This window comes from Orcinus orca, chromosome 8, assembly GCF_937001465.1.
Source record: "Orcinus orca chromosome 8, mOrcOrc1.1, whole genome shotgun sequence".
Lineage (NCBI taxonomy): Eukaryota > Metazoa > Chordata > Mammalia > Artiodactyla > Delphinidae > Orcinus > Orcinus orca.
Genome location: NC_064566.1, coordinates 97,455,909 through 97,473,717, shown reverse-complemented (window position 1 = coordinate 97,473,717; position 17,809 = coordinate 97,455,909). Strand labels below are relative to the sequence as shown.

At 42.9% G+C, this 17,809-nt stretch overlaps 1 protein-coding gene across 12 annotated transcripts in view; it reads right to left on the bottom strand.

Annotated features, from left to right (window-relative positions):
• TECTA (tectorin alpha) overlaps positions 1 to 16,274 on the bottom strand; it is a 78,712-nt gene extending 62,438 nt beyond the window's left edge. For 3 of the 12 annotated variants that reach the window (XM_049713271.1, XM_049713274.1, XM_049713275.1), the window contains exons 1-6: positions 16,045 to 16,271; positions 11,741 to 11,883; positions 10,494 to 10,549; positions 7,882 to 7,946; positions 4,582 to 4,715; positions 1,565 to 1,852 (exon numbers count right to left, since the gene is read on the bottom strand). In XM_049713271.1, coding sequence (XP_049569228.1) covers positions 1,565 to 1,852; positions 4,582 to 4,715; positions 7,882 to 7,945 — 486 coding nt within the window. In that variant the 5' untranslated portion in view covers position 7,946; positions 10,494 to 10,549; positions 11,741 to 11,883; positions 16,045 to 16,271. The other 9 variants (XM_049713273.1, XM_049713276.1, XM_049713270.1 and 6 more) reach the window with 8 other exon arrangements.
• Positions 16,275 to 17,809: the final 1,535 nt, after the last annotated feature.

Sequence of the window (17,809 nt, the reverse complement as noted above, 5' to 3'; positions counted from 1 at the left end):
GATCTCTCATGCCCAGTGTTTACTTGGCTTGTTGATACGTGTTCCTCTAAAGAAGGGGGGGCCTAGGATAGTGGGAGATGGAAGAGGGGCCGATTCCGAAGACAGGGCTGGAGGGACACTCCTGCAGCTCTGGAGGATTTTTATCATCTTTTTCTCCAAGGAGCTCAAAGCACTTAGATGTTACCTCATTCATCCTCATTGAAAGAGTCCTCACCTAGTCCATAAATTTATGCCCAAGTACAAACCAGGAAGTATCGGAATTATCTTGCCATTTTTACTGCCAATGGAAGTTTTTTTTGAAAAACTGGTGGTCAGCATTTGATGGGCATTTCTTCTCTTTATTTTTCTCCCTCTGATACTAAAATGTATCGATCGCTGGCATCCTGCATCCTAAAGCTGTAAGGTATGAGGCTCGAGGACATCAAACGTCACCCGAGGAGTCGTTAGCAATCCATAACATGACAGGGGGAAATTTTTGCTTCTTTAGAGGTTATTTCTAGCCAGTGCATCCACTGTTTAAACTTGTATCTTTCTGTTCTCCAGAACCTCTTAGTGATAAAGTGCTTTGCGATGCTCTGGTCAGAAGGTGCAGAGAGGCAGGGTGCTCACGGCAGGGCAGCTACGAAATGCAAGCCCAGCACGTTTCCAACTCTGCCTCTAACTCAGTAGTTTCTGTTTCACCCTGAAACAACTGACTCATCGCCAGGGAAATCGGAAAACAGATGGGATTGGAAATAATCCTAAGAAAGCGGAGGGAAGATGTCTGAGTATCTTTGCTTACTGGAAATTATACATTGAAGACGCATCTGCTGCTTCAAAAAAACTCCATTGCCAAAGTCATCCACACAAACGGCAGGCTTTCCTGAAAATTATGTTCTGTCCCTTTCTGTAGAAAGTTGATTATCTCTATAATAATGCCAGTGATAATCTTTCTTATCTGACTGTTATCTGATTGCCCATTTAGGATTTCTGAGCAGATGCTGAAACTTTATTCATGAAACAGTTCAACTGCCCAATCCAATTACCATCAAATATGAATAACTCTAGCCCTGGTCACAATTTTAAAAAAGGTCATAACATAATAAAATGAGCCAGATCATTTGGCTCCAAACTGGCACCCTAGTTTCCTTTTCCTATCAGGTTTTGTGAAAAAAGAAGAAAAGGAAATTAGCTGATGGAGAGAGGCATTTGGGCCTCTGGTAAGGAAAAGGGACCTTTGGGTTCCTGGTGGGTCCCTAATCGTATGGGGTCTCAGTGTCTCAATCACTCTCCTGCAAAATAGGAATGCTACCTACTGCAAGAAACTTGTGGAGGGCTTCTTTTTAGACATTTGTAATGGTTCATGATAGAGATGACACATCTTCTGAAATATTACAGCTGACTGGACTGGTTAGGTGTGATAGCTCCCTCTGTTTCCTGGAAAGTGGGTGGCAAGACTCCTCAGTGTAACTCAAGGAAACTGACATTCTTCAGCTCTAACAATTAGACTCCTTCACAGTAGTGAAGATGGACAAGAATTAGATGTCAGAATACGAAGTGGAAAAGGGAAAATTTGAATGATTACAGGTGTGGTGCTGCTTCCTCCATAAAACGTTACTTCGTCCCAGGTCACAATGAAAACCCAAGTGGCAGAGAAGGTTGCCATGTCTTTGAAGTACTTCCTGATGTCCTTGGTGGCTCTTTTCAAGATGACAGGGTCCGTGGTCTCTCTGTAATAGATCTCGCCTCGAATCCCATTGTGTACATCTGCCCAAAATGGAGCAATGAAGGCCCTCCCATCCGTCAGGGGAAAAGATTCGGGCGTGAACTGGCTCACCAGCACGTTGAATGAAACAACTCCGTTGTTATTGACCTACAAAAATAAAAGAGGTTTTGCACAGTGGATCTGAGACCATGACAATTTCAGAGTTATAAACCAAGACAGATGCTCGCCTAATCATATGAATGGAAATGACTTTTAAACTACTGAATCAGAACCCCCAAACAGCAGCTTCCATTGCTCAACTAGGAGGTTCATTTGCTTCCAGACAAACTCATTGGTTTCCTTTCACTTTCAATTTGTAGCCAGCTGCATTTCTTATTAATAATCAGCCTCATTTTCATGTTCTCTATCCTGTCTTTATTTATACTTATCAAATGCTACTGGATTGTGTGTGTGTGTGTGTGTGTGTGTGTGTGTGTGTGTGTGTGTGTGTGTGTGTTGGGCTAGGCAGTGGCTTATGTGGGCAATAAAGAAGATCCAGAGTTACAGATGCAAAATAGACAGGAAAAAACCCAAAAAACATGGAAGCAGAAAGTTAAATGAAAAAACGGAGGAACTCTATATTAGACCTTGATTCCTATTACATGACAAAAGAGGAGTGTCAGTGAAAGGTAAATCAAATACTCCATCACCAAACTCAGATCTCAAGATGAACCATATCCCACCCTGGATGAGACATTTAAAGGATTTCTATTGATGTCAGAACCACTCGGTACTCAGAAAAAGATAAGGTTACAATCCACAGATGAGCCCAATTCCATTACAGCTCTTGTAGTTTGTTAGCTTCTTTGTATAGTCTCTGCACAAAATGGAGACATGAAAACTTTACACTGTATATGTAAATGACTACCTTATGGTGATTTCTTCATGATTTGTAAATGGCTTAGTAAACTTATTGAATTACTAAACCTTACTGCAAATAACAAGCCGATATATATACTCATAAACAGTATCTGTAAACAATTTGCCTCTGCCTGTGTCTGCAGCTCAGTATGTTGGTACATGAAGCTGATTTAACCCAAAGGCTTGTATGGTTTCAACAGCAGGAGTGTCTGTGATGGGAACAGCAGGAGTGTCTGTGATGGGAACAGCAGGAGTGTCTGTGATGGGAATACTTGCAATTCCTCAATAGAGAAACATTCTATTGTTAGGTTCATATTTAATTAGTAATATTATGGACATTAACAGTGACTCAGATCCCAGAGTTAAGTTATCAGTACCTGGGCCAAGGGTATGTATGTCAACCTATTTTAGAAGCAAGGGTGTGCAGTTTGGAAAGGAAGCTGGAGATCCAGCTACAAGGATATTGAGAGTCTGCTGTCTGCAAGTATCAGTGAACAACCCAGAAGCCTGAACAAGACTGCATGGCTTAAAGTGCTGGAAACCCAAGGAAAAATTTGCCCTCAAATAAGCCTCCCCCAAATTAAGGACCCTCCTTCTGCAAAGGCAAGAATTATTCAGACTCCATGTCACTTAGTACAATGGAGGAGAAAGGGGAGCTTAACTAAATACACGTATTCTAGAGGTCTAGGAGACCAAGGCTTCCAGAATGGAAGTCCTGTGCAGCCCTCTCACCTCCAAAATCAGGTCAACACATTCAGAAACTTACAATCAGCTGTTATAGACTAAGGAGGCTTTACAGTGAGTAGAGCATAAAAGGCATTTCAGGATGCCAGAGCAATGTGTCTTCTAGGGAACAGGGGTGTAATTAAAACACACAGACTAGCAGAGGAAGTTAGTGATGACCCAGATTTGTTTTGATTATATTCTATAGTTAAGAGCAGTGGTTCTCAAACTTTTGTGGGCATCAGAATTCCCTGGAGGGCTTGTTCAAACAGACAGCTGGGCCCCCTCCCAGATTCAGTAGGTCTGGGGTGGGTCCTGAGAAGTGACATTTCTAGCAAGTGCCTAGGTGATGCTGCAAGTTCAAGGACCACAGGTTACATAATGGAAGAGAGAACTCTTTTCTAGTGGGAGTCAGCCTTGAGCTATCAATCAAAAGTTGGGGAAGATAGAGGTCCCAGATGCAGAGGAGGCCAGAGATGGAGGTGCCTGGAGTTTTATTTCTTCTTCCAGGGCAGAGCGCAGAATAGAATAGGATGTAATATAATCTACATTTGCTTCACTTAATTCTTTTAAGGCCGAAAATCAAGACAGATTCAGTTGCTCTGAATCTTCTTGTCAATGTGCTATAGTCTCACTAGCAGCAATTCCAATGATCAAAAAATTAAAAATAACCTGAGAACACAGGTGCCCAGGAGAGCTCTGACAGCAAATGATACCATTTCTTCATGCAGCTTTGACAATGAGACCCTATGGCGTATCTCAGGCCCAGTGAGGTTGGCCAATTCTGCAAACAACCTTCATATAATAGTTGAGTACCCCTCTACTCTGCTTTGACTCTGCTCCATATTGGTAGGAAGCCTCAGAAGAGCAGATGCCTAAAGTCTTCACACCCCCAGAAGGGAAAGAAAATTGCTGTTGCTCCTATTATGGTTCATTGTATCTTTTTATCTTGTCTAGTGGCAGAAATAATGTTCCTGGCATTGGGGCCTCTGCTTCGCTTGGGTGTTTCATCACCCACAAAAGCAATCCATTGCTCTGTATACTCCTCCGCTGTGAACGTTAGCCATGAAATATACCTTTGACTTTCTTAATCATAAAACCTATCAGCTCATGAAATCTCAGAACTCGTCATCTGGGCTGCCAACAAATCCTCCATTCCCAGAGCCCTGGAAGAAGGTATTTAAAATACTTTTCCTTAATGACCAGCAAGGTGGGAGAGCCCTAGAGCAACAGCTGGGCTGCTTGTCACTTACATAGATGGTGCGGTAAGGAACGCCAAAGAAGTAGATGGGGATGGCCAGCTTAATCTCAGATGAGCTTCCGTCGTCTACTTTAGGGGTTTTGGTGTCATTCTGCCAAAATGGATACATGAGCTCCCTGGGCTGAACTGTCAAGAGACAGGGCGGTTAGGTGGATGGCCGATCCCCCTTCGGTTCGGCAAGCTGCTTTCCTCCCACCCACTAAAGCCAGCTTCTTTCAGTAAGTCTTACAAACGACGTGTAAGTCAGACAGCCTTTTCATTTATCCTCAACCTTGGCTGGACACGGTGCGTTATCTTCTGCCTCTGGAAAGGGGAGCGTGGAAGTGAAGGCATTTCTCCTTAAGAGAAATCACTTCCCGCTTCATTTCTATGTTTCCATACATTTAGGAGACAGCAGTGGTTAACACTGGCTGGAAGGTTGTGAAATCAGCCCTGCCTGGGGCTTTCAGAGCACTGAGAGGTGCCTCTAGGTCTGGTGTGGCTTAGCCCGCTGAATCCTTGATCAGAAGGCAACGTACAGAGAACGTGGCCAGTGGCTATGAGACTCCCTTCTAGCTCAAGAATTCTACTATCAAGTCTTTTCCTGAAAGGAGTCCCCTTCGTCCAGATGCACAATAGGAGAAGATACCAGATCACTGAGGAAATAAACAATAGTTGGATCTGGGACAAGAGTGGGAAGAGAGGGTTTGTAGTAACTGGCCTGTGAATGACCTTGATTGAGCACCCGCCCCATGAGAAGTCTCTCTGCCCAGCTCCTGTTTACAAAGACAGACATGGGATCCTCTGGGGCAAAGGAGGTTGGGCCTTTGAGCAGTCTTTGGGAGGAGGCTTGGGGCGCTTACTCATCATCCTGGTCAAAGGTGACAGTCATCACACAGACACACACGGCTCCCCTCCTGTAACCATGTCACCACCTCTCTTGGCAAGCTGGCTTGTTTCTCAGAAGTTTCTCATCCAAACTCTTGCAAGGGGTGGCCCAGCTCAGAGAGAGAAATTAGACAATTTCCCCAGGGTCTACATTACTGATGATCAGGTCCAATGGCATTTATGAAATAATCTATATCTGGGGTGTAATGTTTCTTTGCCTCTGTCCTTTCTTTTCTTGGATGAAAACAGAGCAATAGAACATCATCTGTTCTTCCGTTTTCTTAACTCACATGTGGCAAATGCATTTGGGGCTTCTGCTGACAGTTCGTGAGGCACCTGCTTGCAGATGTTGATGCCCCATCCCCAGGTCGGGGGCCCCTCCTTGGGAAAATTCCTGCTCTGTGCTGATGGAGCCGATAGGCTGGCGAGAAACCACCAAGGGCTGCCCTGCTCTTTTGGGAGCCTTTAAGTGAGCAGAGAGCAGCTCATGTAAGAGAGTGGCCGAGTGACCAGAGAGCAGCTCAGTAGTGCCTGGCCGAGTGCCAGCTTCTCTCCTCGTGGAGCAGGGAATGAGGGGAGGTCTGCCTGGGGGAAGAGCTACTCTGTTTCCAAGGGCTAACTAACACCAAGAGGGAAATGGGGAAGATGAGCCTGGTCATTGGTGTATAAGCATCGTTCCCCAGCCTTCAGAAGTCTCTGTGAAGCCAACCAAAGGAAATCTTTGGGAGGTGCTGTAGTTAGTTTTATCACAGGGGCACTCAGCCCACGTGCTTTATTTAATGTCACCATCAGTAGACAAAAAAGGTTTCTCTAACAGTCATAATTACATAGAAGTAACAAATTCCAAATTCCCAGAAGGAAGCAATTTTTAAAAAAATCTCTTTATAATCCCTATCATAGAATTATACACAGGTACTTATTAAATCTGAAGGGTAATGAACATTCTCAAATTAATAATAATAAATCAAATTGTGTCATGGATTTATCCTTCATGGGGAACTTTTTAGAAGTGATGTCCAAGTGTGAACAAGGTCTCAAATTCACGCTGAATTGTAATCATTTGAATAGAAAGATTAATTGGTATTCGGGGCAGTGTTGGCCAATCTGCCTAGGACAGGAGAAATCCATGCCCCTCCTGAGGAGACAGAAAACTATGGTCAGAGAGATTGTCCCTAACTTCTCTCTCTGCTCCAAAGGTGACACAAATTTGCAAGATTCATCCCTTCAGGAATGATCCTAACTAGCTCATGATTTTGAACTGGAAAGGATGCACAATCAACATTTTTCAATTTTAAGAAGAATACAAATAATCAAGATATCTAATATTGTAAGTACTTATCAAATAGTTGTTGAATAAAAAAAAATGACTAATAAAAGGGAGTAGGTTTAAACTACAGTAATTCCTACCTTAGAAGTCATTACTATTATAAAAATATAGCTTGTTAACAGCATAGCCTATCAATAGAATCAGAGTGAATAGAAGATAGAATCTCCTCACCCATGCTGATTGTAGGCCAGGAATTTTACAATAAACTTTATGTTCCCAGAACGTTGTTTTTTTTTTTTTCCTCCAAATAAGACACACTTTCTTAGAGCAGGAGTACGAGGTTAGAGGCAGTTGGAGTCATTATTGTGGGGTTTCACACTATAGCCTGCCTGCTACAACTGCTTAAGTTTATCCAATCCTAGAAAAATGTTAGGGCTCCACATGCCTTATAGCTCTGTTCACTCAGACTTGTAATCATGTGTCCGCTGAACTAAGCAAATAAAACAAAGAAGATGCTCTAGAGTTTTAGCCATAAAAGTTTCAAATCGATATAGACTTTCCCAGCTTTCTTGCCTAAAATTTAAAAACTGTAGAAAGAAATGCATGTGATCTCCTACCTACCCGGGGCAATGCTACATACAGAAAAAGGAGGAATCACGGAGGGGAAAAAGTTTCTTATTTCACTTGCAGTTTTAGATTTTTGGCCATTGTAAGTGGCCACTGATACTCAAGTCACTGACATTAATGCCACTGGAACGCCCTCATTTTGGCTTAAACAAGTATATTTTTTAAAGTCTGTGCCACCAGTTAAATGCCTTCATTGAAATCAATCATCAGGTATGGGATGCACACACACCTACCCTGTGTACTTTTAATGAAAATAATCTGCATATCTTAAAGACTTATTCCATTGACATGGGGCAACTTGGTATATACAAATTGTGTTCGAAGTGAAATAATAAAAAGTAGGAATGTAAATGAACATCATTCAGAGTTAATGTATTTTGCCCTTGACGGCAGAATTTAATTTACATTTTTCTTGTTGTAACTGTAGACACATGTACACCTGCCCTGATAATTACAGTTCCAACAAAAGCGTCTCTTTATAAATTCAAGAGCATGCTAATCACGAGCTTTATGGAATTTTGTAGTACTCACCTTGGTGCCGTACAAGTGCGAAGATGAAAGAGACCCAAATTCTAAGTAATGATGAATAATTCATCCTGGAATTTTAAAAAGAAAAAGAAAAAAAAAATCCCCAGCTTGCCAGAGTAAATAGAACACCAGGTGTGTTTGGTGGCAAGTCCCAAGACACATCACAACCATCATAGAACATTCACATAACAACATCAACAGTTCTGAGTCAGGATGAAATGCCCTGGATGCTGGCGGGCCCTCCTATGTTCAACACCTCATGAACAAATTAGATTCCCCCGTGAGAAGCAGTTTGGAAGTGTAATGAGATCATTCAAATTGTCAGGAAATTATAAAGAATCAATGAGCACGGCAATGAGTCAAGGAAAGGCATCTACTCTCCAGCTACTAAAGCCCTGAAAAACAGGACCCCACTCTACAGATGCCTGTTGTGTCTCTAGAACAGACATCCATCCTCTGTGAGACCAGGCTCTCCTAATTTTCACAACAGCTTTCAATCAGGATCCCATAAAAGTCAGTTAAAACACAATGTGGTCCTACAGGTAGGAGGATTTAGAGTCTGCCATCACCTTCTGTAAACTATAGAGCCAGTCCATCACTCTGAAGTACAGACCAGAGTCACAGGCTGTAGAAGACTGTCCACTGACTTTCCATATGTGAAATGAATAATAGACATGTAATAAAAAAAGAACCATGCCAGGGGTGGCTCCTTGGAATTACAATAAAAATAGAATCCGGTATACAAGCAAGTAATTAGTCGCAGCAAATTAATTAGGGAAAGAACATCACAAAAGTGAACTTGCTTTCATTTTAGTTACAATCCGTTGGACCGGTGGCTTTACCCCTTGGACGATCTGTGCCGCTCTGTAGAGCTGAGAGGCAAGCTCCAAATCGTACGTACTCCTGTGTCAGCACCAAGTGCATGGGTAGACACTGAAGTTTGCTTCCGATAGCATTCTTAAAACTAAAAACCCTTCTCTAATTATTGGAAGCTATCACAATTCTTCAGCCAGATTTCCATGGAAAATCAGTGAATCTCCTCTGTGAGTTTTACTGTAAATCTTCAGTTGTCAGGCACACACATTGAAATCTTAAGCACATAATAAATATTAGTCAGTTTTGCTGAAAATGGGAGGAAGCCTTTAGCAGAGATCAGACACAGCTTTTAGCAGAAGGAGATGTCAGGCAGGTTTAAGACTGGAGTCCTTAGGGAAACAGTTCAGAGAGCAGGAAGGAGGATTCATTTAAATATTTGTATTTATGAAAAATGTCACTAACCTGTTCTGCAGAGACTGGAGGAATGGAGTCGGAAATATTAAGCCAAATCTTGGTAAACCAGGAAAAATTAGGTAAAACAAGAATTCATGTCAGTTCTCCCCCACTTGCTGCCAATTATTTCTGATTCCTGAAATGATGTCTGAATCCCCTACTCTCAAAACCAAAAATTCAGTTAGTCCTGCGCTAGAGTCACGTAAGTGTTGAGTTGCAATCAAGTTTTTCTTCTATTGATTAAGGAAAAGTAAATCTAAAGATCAGTTTCAGGATTGCGTAGAGAGGTTCTTTTCCTGAAAAACTAGACCTTTTTCTCCCCCCTTAAAAAAAAAAAAAAAGAGAGTAGATTCAGATGGAAATGTCAGTTACTTGGAGCTGAAACCTTGGTCCTTTCTGATCGGAATCACTTTGCACTGAAAAACACAGAAGAAAACCCCCCTTCTACCTTTGTACCCAAAAAAAGGCAAGTGTATAATGTTACGGAATTAGCATCCACCAGCATGGGATTCAAACACCAAACAAAGCTGCTGCCTGCAATATTTAAAGTTGGTTTTCTACCAAAGTCTTTTTTTGTTTCTCTGCTTTTGAACGGCTGCCACAAATAGGCTCTACCCTGTTTTTTCACAGGTGTGCGTGAAGTATTGAAAGAAACTGTCTCAAACTTTTCTAGGTTTTATTCCTGCCCTTTTCCCTCTGATACACCGCAGGGCAGCGGGTTAGGCCGGGGGACAGGTAACCAACGCGAGGCAGGATCTTTCACAAGGGAAAAACCAAGGGCTCTGGAAACCTCCACAGATACCAGCGAGGGTCCTTGGAGGGAGTGGGGACAGGTAGACCCCCCGACGAAAAGCTGCAGTAGGTATTTAAAAGGCATCGTGAACGAGGTGAAAAGGTGTCCAGTTCGATGCACAACGAGAAACATTGGCTAAGGCAGAAACTAAGTTTACTATCCAAAATATTTAAAGTGAGACTTGTTAAAAAAAGGAAATCATTTGAAGGTAGCAGGAGAAAACTCTCTGTAAATCAATGGGAATTTAAAAATTGCTTCAAAGTTCTCTCTGACCAGACATTTAAATGCCAACTGTATCAAAAGACATAATTCCAGTTTTGAACAAATTGTCCTAAAATGGACAAGAGGTTTGGGAAACTAGTCTTTCAGTCTAAATTATTCAATATTTTTTCCCATAATCCTGTGGTGATTCAGTAGGTTTTACGAATTCTCCACATTTACTTTCAGATGTCAAATGACTATTTTCCTCCCCAAGGCACATATTTAGGTAACAGAAAATCTGATTTTTTGGGTGCCTGTCCAAAATAAAATTAAACTCAAATCCAACACTCACCTCAAAGAGCATTCTCCTTGCCCAGCCTTTATTAAGGTTTCAGTCCAGTAGTCAACCTAAATGTAGTGAAGCAAAAGAGTTGGTTCTATTTTAAAAACTGCTCGTGTCATAGTAATTGCTTTGGTCTTCCTTCATGCGCTCGTGGGTATTTGTATCTCAGCCTTTTGACCCATATTAAATGTTTCATCCTTCTTGGGGCAGGACTGCTCCTGGGATAAATGCCACCTGGGCTAACCAGATACACAAGATGGTGGCATAAATGGATCAGAATGACTGAGAAGCTGGGTGCAAGCGACTGCCAGGTGCTTGAGGACAGACGGAGCTGGCTTATCGCTGGTTGGGCTGGGGAGTCAGTTAGTGAGCATGTATTCCGGGTGTACACTCAGTGGTCACAGAGGGAAAAATGACAAAAATCTCTTTTTATGCCATGTCGGCAGGAGGGTTTATTCTGTTTGAAGGGGTGAAGTGAGCCAAGATTTGACAAGATTTAGACCAAAGGTGGTGTGGGCGTGGCTTGGAGCTAGTAACCCAAGACAATTTGCGTTTTACAAAGATGGCATAGATGGAAGCTGCTTTTTAGGCAAGAGGAAAGGCAGTTCAAACGAAACACAAAACAAAAAAATATTCCTAAAAATGAGTAGAATAAGCCTTATATGCTGATTGTTTTTGTTTTGTTTTCTTAAGTTTCTTACACCTTCTGTGAAAGAAACAGTCAGATCTGAGCTAGTTTGAAATGATGCAGTGAGAAGTGTGGACGGCCACGAGCCCCCAGCTGTGAGCTCCTTCAGGCTCAGCCTCACTGTCGGAGCCAAGGGCAACCCCATCCGTGACTGGGCGAGGTGCTGGGACAATTGCCTCAGCACTTTCCACCCGATGCAGGACTCCCCTAATGGGCAATTTTTGCTCTGGAGAACCTAGTTGAGGTGACAAAGGCTATATCAAGGGCTCAACTGAAGCAGCTCTACTATGCCCAAATCAGGGTCTAATTGGGAAAAACCTGGACTTGTGTATATAATTTTATGCATTGGGATTTTATATATGTATGTGTGTGTGTGTGTGTGTGTATATATAAATATATATAATGTATATACATTGGGGTTGAAATGTCCAGATTACTGTGGCAGATGGCAGAAGAAGGGATTAAAATTCTCAGAGACATGGACACGCATGTATATCATGTGACTCCAGAAGACCCAACAGATGATCATGTCCCACGGAAAGGCCCAGAGGACAGACACATCACCCACCAAAGGCAGCAGGAATATGCTGGTGAGAGACGCACAAGCATCACAAACAAGCTTGGTGGGGCTCCCCTCAGCAGGTCAGGGCTGATGGCAGGAGTGGTGGTCAAAGAACTTGACTGTCCAATCGCAGTGGGGATGATGGGCACCTGAAACAACAGAGACCAGGTAGCAGCACTCTACTGCCTGAAGCCAAGGGGGTCGAATCTTCATAATAACCAAGCAGGTCAGAGTTGTAGCCAAGGGGCCCTGATCCATAGAGAGTTATGGAGATGATTAATAGAGCATGGCATCCAAGGGGCAAAGTAGATGGGCAGCCAACAAGGGTATTGCTTACTATATATAATAAAAAAGAGCAAGAATGGTTGAGCAAGAGGCCAAAGACCGTTGCCCCAATGAAAGGTCTTGATCCTTTGCTCAGTTTGTGGATCTGAGTCAGTTTTTCAAATCTGGAATCCATAGACTAAAAAGGTAACCAGGTCACCAAAGGGAAGAATCCTGCAACATCATGACAAGTGTGTACAGTAGTGATTCTCTCAGTCCTTCCCCCAAAGGACCTATGGTCATTTACTTGATTGACTGTAGACTGGGGGAGGGGAATGCCTAGATATCTTGTGGACTGTTGGACAAGGGGTTTTAGTTAACATTGATACCCAAAGACCCTGTTAGAGTGAAAACAGAGAGGCCAAGGAAACAAAAGGAGACCTGGCCAAGTCCCAGCAGGCCCACAGGGGCTGCCGACTTACCTGGATGTCAGTTCCCGAGTCCCTACATATAATTGGGTTTAATATACTTGACACATTTGGTCCTTGGTCTGTGTGGTAGAAGCTGTCATAGCAAGGAAGGAAACTGATCCTCCTACTCCAGCCAAGGTAGTAAATACAAAAGTCTTGCATCCTGGGGTTGGGGGAAGATGGTGAAGATTAGTGTCACTCTTAGAGAGCAGGGGTGGTGGGATTTATCATATCTCCATTTAATTGGGCAAGATGGATCCTGAAGAATAACTGTGGGCTACTGCAAGCTCCAGTTTGCATCTGCTGTACTAACATATCTTTGCTGGAGATACTGCGTTAGTACAGATGGCTTCAGATACATGGCTTCAGATACATGGCATGTGGCTGTTAATCGGGCAAATGCATTTTTTTCCCTATCTGATTCAGGCTTGAGGATCAGAAAAATAGTTCATCTTCAAATGGAACAGACAGCAATATACATTTATAGTTTTGCTGAGATTGGATGGAATGTCTCCTATAGAACATCACCTTGATTCACAACGTTGACAACATTGATTGGCACGATGAGGAAGAAGTGCTCCGAAGGTGGGAGTTACATTCTTCAGAGATTCAAGGCTAGTACTTCAGTAACACTTTTAGGAATCCAGTGGTCAGAGACATGCTGGGATCTCCCCACCAAAGCAAAAAGCAAATGGCTGTATCTTGCAACCTCTCTACAAAGAAATTCTCCCCTCTTTGTAGCTTTCTTTGGGTTCTAAAGGCCACATATTCCGTACCTACAAAAACTGCTCCAGCCCACATACCAGGTGACATAGAATTCAGCCAGCTTTGACCTGGGTTGAGAGCATGAAAGAGCTTTGTAGCAGCTCCAGACTGTAATGCAAGCAACCCTGCCACTTGGGTCATATGTTCAGTAGGTGCTTTGTTGTCGGAGATGTTAGGGGCAGAAAAAGATGAAATGTGATGTTTATTGCAAACCCCAGTGGGAAAACCATAACTCAGGTCCCTGGAGTTCTGGAGCAAAGTCGTGACATCCACAGCAAAAAATAACACACCTCCTGAAAATCAGCTCCTGGCATGAGAATGTACCCTATGATGGAACATTTGACCAAGATACAAGTGACCACGTGCCAAGAAATCCCCTCATGAGCTGGGCCCTGTTGGACCCCCCAAGACATAAAGTCAGGGGGTCCCAGCAGCAACCTACCCTAAGATGGAAATGGCAGAGCTGCATATCTTGAACTGGCAATGAGCAATCTGCTGAACTAGGTAGCCCAGAATCCATGTCACCTTTCAGAGTTATACTGGTTATCCCGCCCCGCAACCCAGATAACGCATATGGCCCTATGTGAAGTGCGAGGTGGGCGGTGCATATGACAAGCTGAAGGAGGATGAAAAAGCCTAAGCTTGGTGTGTGTCTGCAAGCCCAGAGCATATGGTGGCTCCACTACAGCCTCATGCAAGGGTAGCCTTGAAAGACAATGATAGAGGAATATTTTCCCAGTGGGTGGACTTGGGGGCATTATATCTTGCCCCCAAGTACTCTGTGTCAAAGTGGTCTGATGTTAGAACATGTACAAATTCATAGGCAGTGGTGAATCACATATCCAGTTGGACAAGGGCCTGGAAATAAAAAAGTGGCAAGGAGGCCTGGAGTAGAGACATGTGGATAGACAGATGGGAATGGACATGAAGTGTGAAGATCTTTGTGTCCTATGTTAACACCCGAAAGAAAGCATCCACTACAGAAGAGGGACTAAACAACTAAGTAGACAAAATGACTTGGGCAGCTGACCTGAAGCAGCCTTTGTCAGTGTTGGTATGATGGGCACGTATATGAAGTGGCCACAGCAGCAAGGATGGAGGTTATGCAGGAGCCCAATAGCATGAACTCCTATTTAGCAAGGCTGAGTTAGCTATCCTGACCTCTGAACGTTCACCCTGCCAATAACAGAGACAAAAGCTAAGCCCTCAGTCTGTCACTGTTCCTCGGGAGACCAACTGGCCACTTGGTGGCAAAATGACTACACTGGACCACTTTCATCCTGGAAGGGCCAATGGTTCCTTTTCCCAGGAATAGACCTGGACTCTGCATATGTGTATGCTTTTCCTGCCCACAGGGCCTTAGTCAGCACCACTAGTGAGAGGCTTGCAGAATGCCTGATCCACAGGCATAGAATTCCATGCAAAATAGCATCCAACCAGGGAGGCCACTTTACAAAAAAGGGGATGTGAGCGTGGGCCCAAGATTACAGTAGGAGCCCCTGGTTGGAGCAGTGTCCCCAGTAGGAGGAATGCATGGGTCCAGGCACCAAAGTGTGGAAGCAGGAGTAGCCCCACCTGCAAGTACTCCCAATGATTATTGAGGGACTTTGGCTTCCCAACCCCTCATCTCTAGGTTGTGCAGAGTTTGACATCCTGGTTCCCAAGAAGGCGTGCTCTCACCAGGGGACACGGAAAGAGTCCCACGGACCTACAAGCTATGGCTGTGATGCTGCCTGGGTACTCTGGGTTCCTTGTTGCAGAGACTAGCAGGAAAGACGAGCCACCACCCTATTAGGAATCCCCGACCCTGAGAAGCGGGAGGAGGTGCAGCTGCTGTTGCGTGACAGGCTCAAGGGATGAGACATGTGGAACTCAGGTGACCCGTGATGGTGGCTCTTGCTACTCCCTGGCCCAGTTGTGACTGGGGTGGACAAGCAAAGCAACCCAAGTCTGAGCAGCATATAGTTACCAGGGATTCAGATTCCGCAGGAATCAGGGTTTGGGAAAAACCACTAGGTAAACCACTGAGACCAGCTGAGGTGATAGAATGGATAATGGAAGAGGGAGATGGTGGGTACCAGTTGTGGCTCTGAAGCCATCTGCAGTGTCACGGGCTGTAGTCCGTTCCCCTAACCTCCCTTTTCTGAGGTTCCCCTCTGGAAGAGCCCTGGAGGAGCTGGCTCTGATCACGCATGGAGAATTGCATCTACACATGGCACAGGGTGGACTGTGTGGTACATACAGTCGTGCACCACTCAGATCCACCTTCAAGAAAAGAATGCTTTCCAGCCACAGGGAGTATGGTTAGATGACAGCTCCCAACTGTTGGCTCCTTTGGCGTCTGCATCAGTGTTCAAGCTGAGGTCATGTTCCTGTGTTCCTCCATCAATGACTTGAGAAAAGCTTTGGTAAAAGGACCTAAGTGGGATGCCTCTAATAGGAAATCTTTGCTCTAGAGCATCTTATTGGGCTTGCAGACTTTGTCAGGGCTGCTGCGTGGTGTGATGCCCCCTCCTGCCCCATCTTTCTTCTTCCCCTTTTCTTTCACAGGTGTTATTACCCAATAAACCTTTTGCACTCCTAACTCCACCTTAGCATCTTCCTCCTAGCCATCTGAATCTGCAACATTGGTGTCCTGGATAAATATACAAGCCCTCTACAACTGATCATTTTGCTTCATTGTATAATCTGCCATGGAGATTCCAGATATTTTTGTAGTACGGTTGTTTCTACCACTTATCCACTGATTGAATAATGTTCAACCTCCTAGATCTAGCTAGATAAGGTGATTACATCGAAGGTTATGCTTACGTTCTCCCTGAAAATGGTAGTTAGCCACAGCAGAATCCTTGAAATGGATGAGGTGATATAGAAAATGCAATTATGCTCGTGAAGACTTCTCCTGAACAGTAAAGATGTTCATGATGAAAGGGTCTCAAGAGCACCACATCTGGAAGTTTGCTTCTCTTATTGCCTTGGAATCTTCATTCTTAGACACCTGGGTTAACTTTCATGGGTTCTCCTGAAGTCTGTTTTTCATTCTTAAGAGAAAAATGTTTAAAAACCTGATGTCATATTTCTAAAATTTTCATATTTACTAGTATCATGGTAATAATCGTTTAATGGCAAGCTGCAAGCATTAGGAGTTTAAATCGTAGCACAAATGCTCTGGACATGTCTTTTTAAAGAATTAATATTATTTGCCTCTAAGTAATTTTCTTTTTGTGCTGATCTTACTCCGTCTAGACACTGGACTCTTAATTATGAGAAAAATGGCACTGGCTCTTTGAAAATCACATTGAGTAACATTAATGTTTATTAACTAGCAAGACTTTCTAGATCTAAGATCTCAATAATAAACGATGCTCAGCTCTGAAATTGAAACAAGAACTCACAGATATTTTCTGAAAGTAACTCTAGTACCTATCTCTAGGCAAGGAGTTTGAAATAGCTAATTCTAAGTAGACCAACATAACCAAAAAAACCTCACAACTGGTCTTATTCTAACATCCTTGTTAGCACATTAGCAATAAGGTTGAAAAGAGGCAGGGGGAGTGGAGAGACACTCTATATTCCCTATTCACCAAGTAGCACCAAGTAGTTCTAGAAGAATTTCACTGGTCGGCAAGAAGCAGCTCTGATTAAAGCTTACTGCAGACAATAAACAGAGGGTTTTAGCACTATTTGTCTATCACTTTTCAAGGGCACTCAGCTGAAACAAATGCTCATACATTGTTAAGGATAAATAATACATATACCTTTTCCTGCAGAGGTGAAATCTCACTCACCAATGATTAAAAATTGCAGATTCCAAGGGAAGAGAGCTCATAAGACAGACGATATGCATGGCTCATGCAAATCTATTATGTGTCGAATTCAAGTGCCTAGATTTGCATGCCTAATTGGGAAGAATGCCATCTTGGTTGCACTAACATCTTGCACGTATCAAGCCCAAGATCAGTAAAGTCTTTGACCTTGCAGGGATGTGACAAGTATTAAAATCAGAAAAAAAAATGTTCTTTTATGTAATTCCAGTGGAGAACAATTTGGCAATATCTATCAAAATTACAAACACTCTGACCTTTTGATCTAGCAGTCCCACTTCTGGGAATGTATTCTACAGATTTATTTCAAACATGTAAAAGAACATATGCTTTTTACTGCAGCAAATTGAAAAAAGTAAAAAAGAGAGAAAAAAAGAGGGAGGGAGATTGGGAGAGAGAACAACGAAAGACTCACATGTCTATCAATGAGGTGTTGGTCAAATAAACTATATACCACATCTATAAATGGAATACTATATCTTATATTATAAACAAAGGGTAAGGTGATTTCGTATATGTTGCTATAGAGAGATTTCCAAGATACATTTTAAGTGAAAAAAAGCAAGGTGCATGATGGTATATAATATGCTAACTTTGCTGTATAAAAAGGGATCAATAAGTATATTCTCATTTGCTATTATTTGTGTTGACTCGGCAAAGACACACAAAAAGCTAATAAAAGATGGAGTACAGGGGTTAGAGTAGAATTTTCCAGTGTATACTTTGTTTATATTGTTTGATTTTTGAATCAT